Here is a 13,328-nt window from a genome sequence, read left to right on the forward strand (position 1 = left end):
CCTTGTACCACGATTATACTTTTTTCCTTTTCAGTAGAGCTTGAAAGCAATTAGATTAAAAAAAAAATCCCTATATAGCTTAATAAAGTTTCCAAATGGGCTGTCTGGTTAAAGCCATTAAGTTTAATAACACTGGCTTGACCGTAGTATTAATGAAGACCTAATTATAATGGAAAGGTAACAAGGAAAACAATCTTTGATATCTTCATGAAGGTCAAAATTTAACCTGTAACTTTTAATGTCTCCTATAAAAGACTAAGTGGAACAATTCAGTCTATTGCCATATTCCATCACCAATGACAGCAACCTGAATATATACATATCAGAAAAGGATGGTTCACATGAAAACAACCTCTGGCATTTAGTTAAAGAAAGAATAATTTCAAAAGCAAAAATATGTAGCTTCAAAATTAAATCTACAGGGATAATAGCTGTTAAGAAAATGACACTGAGCTGTCATATCTGCTGTAACTACTCAAAATAATTTCAGGTTCTGACATTGGGCTGCCTCAATATTTGTTTTATAAAAATAACTGAATCCAAGCTTCACTACTGTGGGTCAATGAAATATAAGAGACTCACAAAGGCTTAGAACCCAGCCTCGCACCATGTGCTTACTTGGGGGCAGGGGGAGAACACATAGCTCACTAGCAGCTCCAAGGCTGCTACGTACTGCCTAATGACAGAAGGTAGTTATGATATGGGCCTTTGCAGGTAGTCATTCTTAGTTTAATTTAGAGTTCTCTCCAGAAAATTGGGAACTAAACTTCTCATTGTGCCTTACTGTTTTACTATCTGATCCCATATAGCTCATCTTATATATAGCTCAGGTAAAATGTTGGGGAATGGAAATGCCAATTGGTTGAGGTAATGGTTTATATAAGATAACCAGAGTTCTAAAAGCACTTCAATATTGTAAAGTAAAAGTGTACCAAATAAAGCTAATACACACTTCACACTTGTTGAGCTTGCTCACCAGAACTGAACAGTAATTAACTTCACTTAAGGACCCCTATTATCACACAAAGCCTTACTCATATCCATGATCTGCTGCAGCAAAGGTTTATCAAGCAACATCTAAACTTCAGAATAACAACAAACTTAACATTAAAAAGTATTATACACAAATATAAATTATTTTTCCTGAAAGAGAGACCTTGTCCTTCATGGTATTTGGGGAACAGAATAAAGTGTATAGCTCATCACAAACACAGTTCAGTCACCTGTAAGCCTACTAAACAAAGTAATATAATACATTACTGTCAAGCTTGATGACTGTTTCAAAAGCTAATGATAAAAATACCAACTAGATATCCTTCCACGGAATTAGTGTTTTTGATTTTATAGTGCCATAGCTTATCTACTCTACGTTCTCTCATAAAAAAATGTAGGAGTTGATTTTAAATACATTATCTCCTAATATTATTTTGAGTCATATCATATAGTTGGAGTAATGTCATCATCCGCCTACTGAAAAATGAAAGGAGAAAAGGCTTTTGTGACAAAGATAGCTGTGAACTATACTTTCCCATACCATAAAAATGGTCAGCTGTTATTTGGGCCATGCAAAACTCTGATTAGCAGAAATTAAGCATGCGAATAGACCAATCTCTATTACACATTTATGAGGATGTTCCCAAACTAGAATATCTACACTGAAAGTGCCAATACAGAATAGTGGCAAATCAAGAGGGAAACCAAATATTACGGGATCACTGCGGCACCAAGACTGACATGACAGCCAGCCACATGATGAGCCACATCCAAGAAACACATGGTATAATGGAACTCTGAACACAAAATTTAACATTAAAAGTGCACCTGAATATTACAAACTAACTTTACAAAACCTACAATAAGGTAAAATATATATCTTTTGAAATATTCAGCAGCTTTCTGTATTTTTTTAATTTTTTTTTTTTTTTTTTTTTGGAGAGGCTCATGAAATTTAAAAGGGACCACTATCTAATTTCAACCATGCTTCACAAAACAATAATGGCTATTTTATATTGCAGTTACCAGTGTAATGCAATTAGTGCTTTAAAATAATCTACACTCAAAAAGAAAGAGAGAGACCGACCGACCTTTGGAGGAAATATTCAAAAGCTTCTTGGAAAAGAAAATTTACCTGAATATCAAGTCATGACTGATCTCAAGTGTAATGTTTAAAAGCTTCACAGACATGAATATTACAATCTTCAGGTCTCAGGACTTTTAATCTGAGAAAGTTTAGAGTTTGGTTTGTTTTTTAAATTCACTTTCTAACCAAAACAAATAATAGAAGTACTCAAATTTTCACTATTTACAACTCTCAGCCTACAATCTGAAATGACACAATACAAGTTCTCTTATTTAAACTGCAGCATTAAAGGGTAGGCACACCATTCTTCTGCTGCTCGATTGTCATCCACTGAAACACACATAGAAAATATTTATGTTAGTAAAATGATCACTCCATGTACACTACAATGACAAAATTTACATAACTCAACTCATACATCACTTTAGCGACTACCACATAGGATTAAAACCTCTCTGAACAGTAAAACTCTACAAAAGTTGAACTTTTAGGGCCAGATTTTTAAATGGGCCTTTAATGATGCCTTTCTGAGGGGATAAAAACAAGCACAAATTAATTGCTCAAAGGACCTTTTTGCAGCAATCTTGGGCTACCGAATACCCCCAAACATCATGCAAAAAGGTACCATGGCTGCAATTAACTGTGTGTGACAAATCGAGTGTGGAACAAAGGAGGTGTTCCTTCATAAGCTTAGTCCTTTGCTTTCAGCAAAATTTCTACAACTTCCTTCAACTGCAGATGAAAACCATACATTTCATTAAGTATTTTTTATTGCAACTTCCAGCTAGGCTAGAAAATACTGCAGAGTCATACACTGCTCTGAACCCAAACTGCTTTTTCTGTTGAGAAGACTAGAAAGCTAAGAGGAAACAGGCTCAGTCATCCACTGATTAAACTGCTACACAAAATAACCAAACCAAAAGAGGAACCCAAGCCCAGGCTATGTCAAGAATGTGTGTATTTTAATAACAGCAATGGTGTGCCTAACCTTTGAACACACAGGTTGCTGAGGGAAAACTATCCTTAACCTAATTAACTGCTCCAAAGTTTCCAGGCAAGAATTTATGCCTTGGGAATATCTGGACCTACTTCTCAAACTGTTAGTATCCATCAGAAATCATCAACCTCAATTTAACGCTCCAAGTTTTGATTTTACTTTACACAAAAACTCCAGTGATTTTTTTGTTTGTTTTTGGTTAAGCATTTAGAAGGGGCTGACCACCTTTCTCAGCAGATTAGAATATAGGGTGTATGTGGGGTGGATTTTGTTTTGCACAAAGAGTAATTTTAATTTGGTCACAATGCAAAATTAAATTTCATGGGCTTTATTTACCTGTTATTCTTGCAAAAAAGTTGTAGAAAATAAATGTTCCAAACCGTATCACTGTAATTTTAAAAGCCCATCTCAAAAAAAAACCTTAGGTGTTCTTTAAGGAGTGCTTATACAAAACACAATCTGAAAGGTCCTGAACTGTGTGCTAAACAACCATAAAAATCAGCTAAATATCAGGAAAAGTTAAGAAGGGGATAGTATGTAGGATGCCAAAAAAAAGAAAAAAAGAGTTCAAAGCAACAAATAAAACTAAAAAACCCCCGCCCCTTGTACTAGTATCTATGAATTAGTTAAAAAGGAATTGCTAAGCAGCTCGACTTCTGACTGAATTATTGTTAGAACTGAAATGCAACCTAAATCATTTTAGGTTACCTTGGGGTTGTGTTCTTTCTCTCACCACAAACATGGATTCTTCACTTATGTGGATATTTGAGCAGATTACTGAGGCTGTAAAATCTAGATACCACTTTTGCAATATTATAATTACTCACACACATTTCCCCCCTATTCCTCCCATCCCCCAATAAACAGATCTTCAATATTTTAAAATAGTTGCTGCAACTGACATTTAGTTGTTAGTTAGCACATGATCAAATCTGTAAAAGGATTTAAGAATACAAAGAAACTTAATTTGCTAAAATGAGGCATCCTCTATTGTTTTATGTAATGTACCCTGACTGCTCCTGAGTAAGAACGGAGCTCGTCCTCCATGAGATAAGGCTATATCCTCACTTGTTGGTGAGACCAAATTCTACCCTTAGAAAATCCCAAATGAAATAACAGCAAAGGTAGTGTTACAACGTAATTGAAGCATTTTTGAAGGTAGTGTGTGCACATTTTCCACCTCCTTCCCCCCTCTGGGTGAGCACTAAACAGATTGCTAATTTGTTAAGTAAACTTAATAGTGAGAAGGAAATCATAAAATATTAGTTGACCCAAATAATTATTTATCATTGAATAGCCAAATTTCTTAAATTCAAAAGTTCATTGTTCTTAGTTTCTTTAGTTTAACCCTTAAATTAGTTGAATCTCAGAAGAAAAAAAATGTGAATAATTTTATAAGATGGCTTTCCAATTTGCAATGATAAAGCTCCCAATATGACAGAGGTGGTCTCTAAAAGGGGGCTTTTTTCTTTTCTTTTAAATAAAGGCAAATATAACTTAAGAAAAAAAAAAGAAAAGCATGCAGGCTCTACAGGCAAGGAGTCCACTTCCATGTATCTGTTCTCTGTGAGGTAACTCAATTCTCTTTTGTAGAGAAACATGCAAAAGGCCAAACAATATCCCGAGCCATACTGCACACGAAAATTTTAAAATATGCAACATTCAGAATGCACCTTTCACCCCTGTACACACAAGTCAATGCAAAATCTGCAAAGAAACAAGTGTCACAGTAAATGAAGTTAGGTGCAAGCAATGACAGCTGAACAATGCAGTAGTGCTCACCCAGTTTGTACAGTAATTGGCACTCTACAGTATTCCTACTCATTTTTTGATTCATTTGCACTTTGTGCTGCCTCTCCCTGGGGATCTAATTCAATCTTTACAGAAACATCTGGCCCCTCCGACCTCATTAACTTCATCTTTTTCTTTGGAGGGTTTTTCAAAGTGCCCAGCCTCTCCTTTACTTTGTACTCCAGTGTACTGTGGGGAATCCCATAAATACTCTGAGCTTTGGAAACACTCATTTTTCCACTCATAACCACTGAGATTGCTTCCTCCAGTATCTCACTGTTGTACTGTCTGTAACGCCCTCTTTTCTTCCGAGGCTGCTTGGAGCCAGGATCTCCTTCTTGATCCGATGTGGGATATGGCTGTCCAGAGGTAGACTGCTCAGCATCTGAGCCCCAAGAATCGGGTCCAGCATCTAACATGCTTTTTCTATTTTGTTTTGGAAGAATAGCCCTTAATTTTTTACTAAGCGCGCTCTCCGTTTGTGAACCCATTACCAAAGAGCTATAGCTGTACTGATCACCAGTGCGATTTTCCCAAGAAAGATCCATTCCTCGAACTTGTGGTATCTTTAAATCTACAGGAGATGAATGGCTCACATCCTTTTTCCCATCTTGTTTTGCTTGAAGTGCCATTTTTGGAAAGGCAGAGTTTTCTGCAAGAAAAGGAAGGTCACTGATGTTGTTGAGTGCGCCATTTCCCCTGAACTTCATACGGCTGAGGTTGAACTCATAATGTGGTTTTGCCCAAGAGGCTTCCCTGGATAATATTAAGTGCTGTCCATGATTCTGTAATCCAGATGGTCCAAGGCTGGCAGCTGTGGACAATTGGTTTCTGCTCAGTAGTTCTTCACTAATCTGCAGGGATCGAGCCAGTGGAACTTTGAGTGATGTGGAGTGTCCAAAACCTTCCCTGGTTCCATCCTGTAAGCTTCTTGGAGGTACCCCATCACCACTCCGAAGTCCGTCTGGGCGGTACTGGCTGGGTCTCCCAGGTCGCCTAATTGGATGGAAGGAAACTGATGTGAGCAGGACTTGCACAGGTAGGGAGGGATGGGTGAGGGGACCACTCCTTTATTAGAAGGCCTTGCTTGGGTAACATCACTTTGTGTTATTTATTTATTTTCTCTAAAATTTAAAAAAAATGGTCTCGGCAGTTGGTTTTAAACTTGTTCACAAAAACAAAAACAAAAACAAAAAACAAAAAAACAAAAAGAAAAAAAACCAAGAGCTTTTGGGCAAAGAAAAATTAAACCTGTCAGCTGGTCTCTGGTTGGGTTCACAAATATTCGGAGAAAAAGTTTCGCGCAACTGTCTGAAAATAGCACCTTAATTATTAATTACAAAGTAATCATCAAGTCTCCGTAGATCTACAAAGAATTGTGTTACCAACGTGACGTTACCACTAAACAAGTACAGTAATAAAAGAGTAAGCCAAATAATTTATTTTAATGCAACATAATTCAACATTCATGACAACCAGCTATAAAACTGGAACAATTTACATTGGTGGAACCCACAGATAATTGCACATTTATCCCACAAACAAGTTGATGTTCTTATCAAAAAATCAAACAATTCCAAATGACATTTCTTATTTTGCTTGGGAAAAAAAACCATGGCTACCAGCCCCATGGGGGGAAACCCCAAATCAAAACAAAACAAAATACCCATCGAATTATAACTTACCACACTTCTTCATTTTAAAACACCATTAGTTGCAGATACATGAGTACCACTGATTTTCCATTTGAAATAATTCAAGCTTTAAAGAAACTACCCTTTATTTCCCCCAAAACTTTGTTCCTTAAAGTCTACTCAAAGTAATTATTGTCAGAGGTATATAAACAATTTTTTAGCATTTTTCTTTAGTTAAAAAAACCCCTTCTTCTTAAAATAACAAACATTAATTTTAAAATTTTAAGTGGACAGCTTTCAAATAATGTTTAAAAAAATCAACTACTTACACAAAGTTAATTCATAAGGCTTTCGTTTTTACAATAGAGAAAGATTATCAATGATAAAACTGGCAACTGGTAAAGTATGCCTAAGGGGAATAATTACATTAACTAGGCACAAAAGTGGAACTTTGCAGAAATAATGGTAAACCAGCTATATTCTCCAAAAGTCTACAGGGACTCTGACGTTACCAGTAAATAACATATAACAATTCAGCTAAAAGATGGGCAGTACTGCCGGTGCTTTTGTCTTCCAGAAAACACTACCACAATCAAAACATTTACTTTCCATTCAGAGGGACAAACACAGCAATTTCAACAATATAATACATAGACCTGGTGGCCAAGTTTAAAGTGAATCTTAAGCAAGGGATGCATTTATGCAAACAGCACTTAGGCTTCTCTTACATGTGTCCTTAATTACATAACTCAAGTTTTTTGACATATAAATGGAACCAAATGATTTGGGACCATGATGACTTAGATCTATATTTAGTATGAACTACAGTGAAAAAAAGGGCTTAAGAAAAAATGGTTAGTAAACTATGCAAAATGGATTAAATTAATGTTATTTTTAGACTGAATAAAGGAGAGAAAAAGGAAGATGATGAAATTTTAGAGAAAATAAAGGGAGCATTTCGGAAGTCAGTAAAGGAATCCTTCAATTTGAAGGTAATTAAGAATAAGTTGAAAAAGGTTAGTCCATTTAGCAAGTCTGCTTACTCCTTTGGTATCTAAACATCTTCCCCATGTTGATATTCTAAAAGTTAAATAAACCTAAATATTAACTAACTTACCAAAGTTATGTTTCATATTTAGATGAAGCTTATTTTTGGTCACAACACAGTTTTATGGAAATGCCTTCCCAATATGGCATCTAAGCATCTTCATTAATACCTGACCATTTAAAATAGCTACTATGTACACACAGAGGGAAAATTAGACAATTCTTACATCATAAAACTAGGTGGTCAGAAAATTCACTTTAGTCTGCTAATCGCTATCAAAACTGAGCATGTAATAATGTCTTGGCAGCCTAAGATGGTTATCTATCAACATCCAAAACCGGTCTTATCTAATTAAAAACAAAAAATACACACAATTATTTTCTGAACTGCCACACAGAATTAAAACTGCAGTTCAAATCAACAAACCAAACCAAACCAAACCAAACCAAACCAAACCAAACCAGAAAAAAACGAACAGCCCCCATACTCCAATCATTAGAGATACCAAGTTAAATATTGGAGCCCAATTTTCATTCACCGACCTCAGCACACAGAATACTGCCTTCACATGCGAACTCTGGAATTATTTAGGTTGGGTTTCACACTCCCAAACACTCAACAACAAAAAGTCCAAAGACATTCTTGCCATATTCCTGATTATTTACTGTTTGTACTAAACTGGCAAAACTGATCTATATTTGCCAATTCTAGATTTCAGATTGTGCTTTTACTTGATTGATAGACTAAAAGTAATTTTACTAAAGGCTCACCTATAACAGTGTTATTCTAAAGGATCAAGTTTTAAAACATACAGGGGAGATTGGCATCAATCTTTGATAAACTGTCCCCTATAAAACTGTGGAAGGCCACAAATATTTTCCCTTACCCGTTCCCTTGAGTACTGGAGCAACCTGGAGAATGGCTCAGGGAAGTGCTGCCTGCACATGGACTTTTCTTAGTGGATAGATCAAGTACACCGTCTGTAGAGATACAAAGAAACACCTGAGGATATTAAAAACTGGGAGCAAATATGAACTGAATAGGCTAAAAATGTCAAAGCAGTAGGCTTAGTCAACTAAACAGATAAAACTAGCCATATAATTTGAGTTACAAAACCAATTTATTAATAGAATCAGGATATTTTTCCTCCCGAAGTGACATAAATTTAGCTAAGTTTGTTGTATCTCATATATCCAAGGGTTAAATATTTCATTAATAGGGCAAAAGAAAAGGTAAAGCATTAACACTAAAGATGTTAAGATACAGTGAGATATTAGAAATAGCAGTTTACACAGTATGAGGTTCTGCAATCGAACTATGAGATGTCATTTTCTAAATTTACCTTGATCAAAGTATATGAGTTTAATGCCACAATGTCATATGAATTATAAAACCAAATTTCTCAAGAGCTAAGTCTACCTGAAACACCAGGAGTATATAAAAGTTAGATTTGGAAAAATTTATATACAAAAGTCATTTTAAAAACAGGTTTATATGGTTATAGTAAACATATATAACGGTACAAAATAATATGTAAGATGAACCAGTTGTTAACTGTTTATAATTTGCATGTATCCTAATCACTCTTCGGACACATCTGCAAAACTTGTGTATTTGGAGTCAATCTTTTGGGAAAAATCAGCAGAGATTCAAAATTTACTTGCTGATATTTAATAAAGGCAAGGTTTTTCGATGAATAAGCTATTATAAATTGATGAGCAAAGTTTAAGGAAAGAAAGAAGAATGAAACAGTCTTGATACTGACGGGAGCCTCGGGGGATAACCATTTTTTTCTTTTACTGATGCTAGACCAAATCACAAATTCATGTTATTAGAACATAAAATTAGAAGACTTTATTCTCCCCCAAAGACGTTTTTCCCCTCATAGACATGTCCAGAAAAGAAAACTCATAGTCTGAATAACTTTTTTTGTTTTGTTTTGTTTTTTGTTTTTGTTTTTTTTTAAACATCTTTATTGGGGTATAATTGCTTTACAATGGTGTGTTAGTTTCTGCTTTATAACAAAGCGAATCAGTTATACATATACATATGTTCCCATATGTCTTCCCTCTTGCGTCTCCCTCCCTCCCACTCTCCCTATCCCACCCCTCCAGGCTGTCACAAAGCACCGAGCTAATATCCCTGTGCCTTGCGGCTGCTTCCCCCTAGCTATCTACCTTACTACGTTTGTTAGTGTGTATATGTCCATGACTCTCTCTCGCCCTGTCAAAGCTCACCCTTCCCCCTCCCCATATCCTCAAGTCCGTTCTCTAGTAGGTCTGCGTCTTTATTCCTGTCTTACCCCTAGGTTCTTCATGACATTTTTTTTCCCTTAAATTCCATATATATGTGTTAGTGAATAACTTTTAAAGCTGCCATTCTGTCCAAAATTAACAGAGAAGAAAGATAATACTCAATGCCTCTGATTTTCAGCTGGCCAGCAGAGATGCCTGCTATCTAGGTATGTTAAAAATCACCCCAATATAGAACCCACTTGGGACTTGTATCTGAGGATACTGTAACTCCCTATTTCAGGCAGTTAGAAATAAATATGCAACTGAGTTTATAAACCAAGAAAAGCCCACAACTCATACACAGTAAGTGTTGTCCTTTAGAGTCACTAATATTTCTAAAAACGTAATCTTATAGAACCAAGTATCCTATTAGCCATCTAACCCAATTAGATACCTAACAAGCAAATGCACTGCTTAAAATATTCCCAAAGACAGTACTATTTTCAGTCTGTCTAATCATATTATAGGCAACATATTTTAAATCTACCACTGGAAATATTGTGATTTAAGTTGAAAACACATTAAAATTCATTAGGAGATATACTTTTAAAACTTTTGTTTCATTTAAGGTTTATATACTATAATCCTATCATCTAGTCCAAATTTCTCTTGGTAAGAGCATGCCATCAACACAACATACCTCTCAAGCATAACACTAACCTTAAGAACTTAGACCACTTTGTATTTTTGTACTGTTAATCTCCATTATTAATACTTTAGATACAACCTCTATGCTGTCATTCTATTGTAAACCTGAAGCTTGTAATGCAATATTTAGAGCAAACAGATTTTTAATGAAAGTTACCAATCTGTGGTAAAGAAAACAATCCTCAATAAAATAGAAAAGAACAACTTTACAAACACGGTAACCAAAGGTACAACTAGGAGGTCTAGGAGGTCTCCTGCTAGGAAATCTCTCAGAACTTAAGAGATCTTGATTGCTGCTCACTACACACAAAGAGAAAGAAGGCAAAGGAAAGCTATTTAGAAAAATATCCTTTGATAAGCAACTAAAGCCAGTCCATTAAGTGTCATTCCTTCATAAACAACTTAAAATAAGCAAAATAAAGTTCTTTCAAAGAGGTTCTTCGAAGAATTAAACTTATTTACTTTGCAAAATAAACATGTGTTTCTCGCCAATAAATCCACACTTTTATGAGATTTCTATGGCAATAAAATCTCAGTACTAGATATCACCAATTTACAATTTGTAGTGGTTCAGTGGCAGAGTTGAAATGCTCACTTCATCTTTGTGAAATTAAAGGTAAAATGAGATCACAAATCAACACGGATATTTAATTTACTTAAGAGAGTAACTTTTCAAAGACTCAAGAAATATCTGCTATGCAAAATTGACACCCTCTTAACCTCTTCACTTAATTAGGATCCTCACCAACAGATTACCTTTTGAAAATACTCTAATTAGTTTATAATACAGTATATGTATGTATGTGTGTGTATTTATAAAATACTGAATACAGATAACAACCTGGAGTGTGTCTACTGTCTTCTCAATATTTCTAACCTCATGAGTTTCTTTTTTTTAAATGCAAATAACACATATTTTTGCCTCATGATCTCATCTGCAGAATATAACTTCTATCTGACAAGATACATTTATTTCTCAGATAGGTGCTAATCCTAAACATTGATGGAAAGGGGGAAAAGTTAATTTTTCAAAGGGGTTTTAAAAACAATGGATATGACAATGCTTGGGAAAGTGTGAACTACTTCTACAAATATCAAGTAACAGCTGTAACCACCTAACTTTCTGGGTGGTACATCAATCATGACTACAAACTACTGATGGGTAAAGTAGCCAATTTATACTTCTTCTCTATCATTGCAGAGTCAGGAATAATTTAAAAGTCACATTAGTTTATCCTATTATTGCTTCTGGTGCCCTACTTGCCAATACTTTTTTTTCTCCCCAAATTAAAAGTACTCTAATTGGACAGAGGAGATCTTGACATCAAACCATACCTTGTTCGCTAGGTTCTGACTGAGACTTTCTGACAGTAAGGTCCAGAGGTGAGTCTTGGTCAGCCATGAGAAGTTTGCTGAGCACAGGGTTCTGAGTAGTTGCAGCCGTGGGAGAGGTGGTGACTGGAGATGCTTTCAGCAGGCTTTGGTTCTTTGTGCTATTGGGCTGGCTGGGGTCCTGAGTAGAGCTATTTTTTGAGGTATATTCAGCAGCAAATTGTTGGATCATTCGCTGCATGATCTCACGGGCCACTAGGGGAATATTGGGGTCGGAGACCCAGGGACTGTCTGTAAACAAAGATTTATTTACTTTTAAAGTGGGACAATGTACTAAAAAGAGACAGCTTTCAAGCAAACAAAATTTCATTTTTTTTTTCTTAAAATGCAATATCCTAAAAATAGTATTCCCTCTTAGAGTTATATTTTTAATCTCCAGGCTTATAAAAGTTGCAGATTTTTAAAAATAAAATTTTAATAAAATTATTTCTAAACACCACCCCCACCCCCGATTATGAAGTCAAATAAAGGGATAACCAATAGTATATCTTATGGGCAAGAATCACTTACCTGATACAGAAATCCCAAAACCCTTTTTAAATGAAATAATTACTCCCCTGTTTACCACCTATAGATTACATCTGGTGTCCCCTAGATCTTTCCTCAACCATAGCTTCCTATATAATTGAGGAATGGAATGCTCAGTTCATGAGGCTTAATTTACTTTCTGCTAAAAGACTGAAGGCATATCAAGATTATAAAGGAGATAATATTAAGATTCATGATCGGCTAGGGCAATAGTTGTCACACTTTAATATTCATCAAAATCACTTTGAGGGCCTGTAAAAACAGATTGCTGGGTCCTATCTCCAGAGTTACTGATTCAGCAGTTCTAGAGTGAGCTCAGGAACTGGCATTTCTAACAAGTTTCTAGATACTGCTGGTCAGGGGACCACACTTTTAGATCCTCTGCACTGAGTTTAAATGCCAAATCTCAAAAGCCTAAGACCATGTATTTTTCATAAGTTCTTTACACTCTACCAACCATTGAACACAATAGATAGGGAAGCAATAAAATAAACATCTAAATTATCAATTTCTAATCAATGTTAATTTAAAAATAAAGACCATATGAATTCATTAACTCATAAAACTTTCAGCACTGGAAGGGTCCTTGAAAGTAAAATAAGATGGAAAATGTTTTGTGTAAATACATTACCATCACATCTCTCTCATTAACACACTATCAGGGAGACTAAACGCTTTTTGAGAAAAGCAGAGATTATGTTTGTTTACTCCTGTATACTCAGCACCTAATCTTGGTGTAAAGTATACATTCATATTAGTTGAGTAATAAATGGATCAATCAAATCAATCAACAAATAGTTCTTTAAAAAAAACAATAAATGAGACAAATGTGATCTAAAGAGTAAGTGGCCTCTTCAAATTTGTACAGATGGCTAGTGGCAGACCCTTGATTAAAATGTTCCACCCGTGACCTTTA

At 35.3% G+C, this 13,328-nt stretch overlaps 1 protein-coding gene across 2 annotated transcripts in view; it reads right to left on the reverse strand.

The window, feature by feature from the left end:
• The window catches only part of LCOR (ligand dependent nuclear receptor corepressor), a 34,593-nt gene extending 22,528 nt beyond the window's left edge, over positions 1-12,065 (reverse strand). The window contains exons 1-3 of one of the 2 annotated variants that reach the window (XM_065894676.1): positions 11,828-12,065; positions 8,437-8,530; positions 4,895-5,864 (exon numbers count right to left, since the gene is read on the reverse strand). In XM_065894676.1, the coding sequence (XP_065750748.1) occupies positions 4,895-5,864; positions 8,437-8,530; positions 11,828-12,065 (1,302 nt within the window). Of the gene's footprint in view, positions 1-4,894; positions 5,865-8,436; positions 8,531-11,827 lie in introns of those variants that run through there. The other variant, XM_065894675.1, reaches the window with a different exon arrangement.
• Between the last annotated feature and the right edge of the window lie 1,263 nt (positions 12,066-13,328).

The sequence above is a fragment of the Phocoena phocoena genome, chromosome 16 (genome assembly GCF_963924675.1).
Source record: "Phocoena phocoena chromosome 16, mPhoPho1.1, whole genome shotgun sequence".
NCBI lineage: Eukaryota > Metazoa > Chordata > Mammalia > Artiodactyla > Phocoenidae > Phocoena > Phocoena phocoena.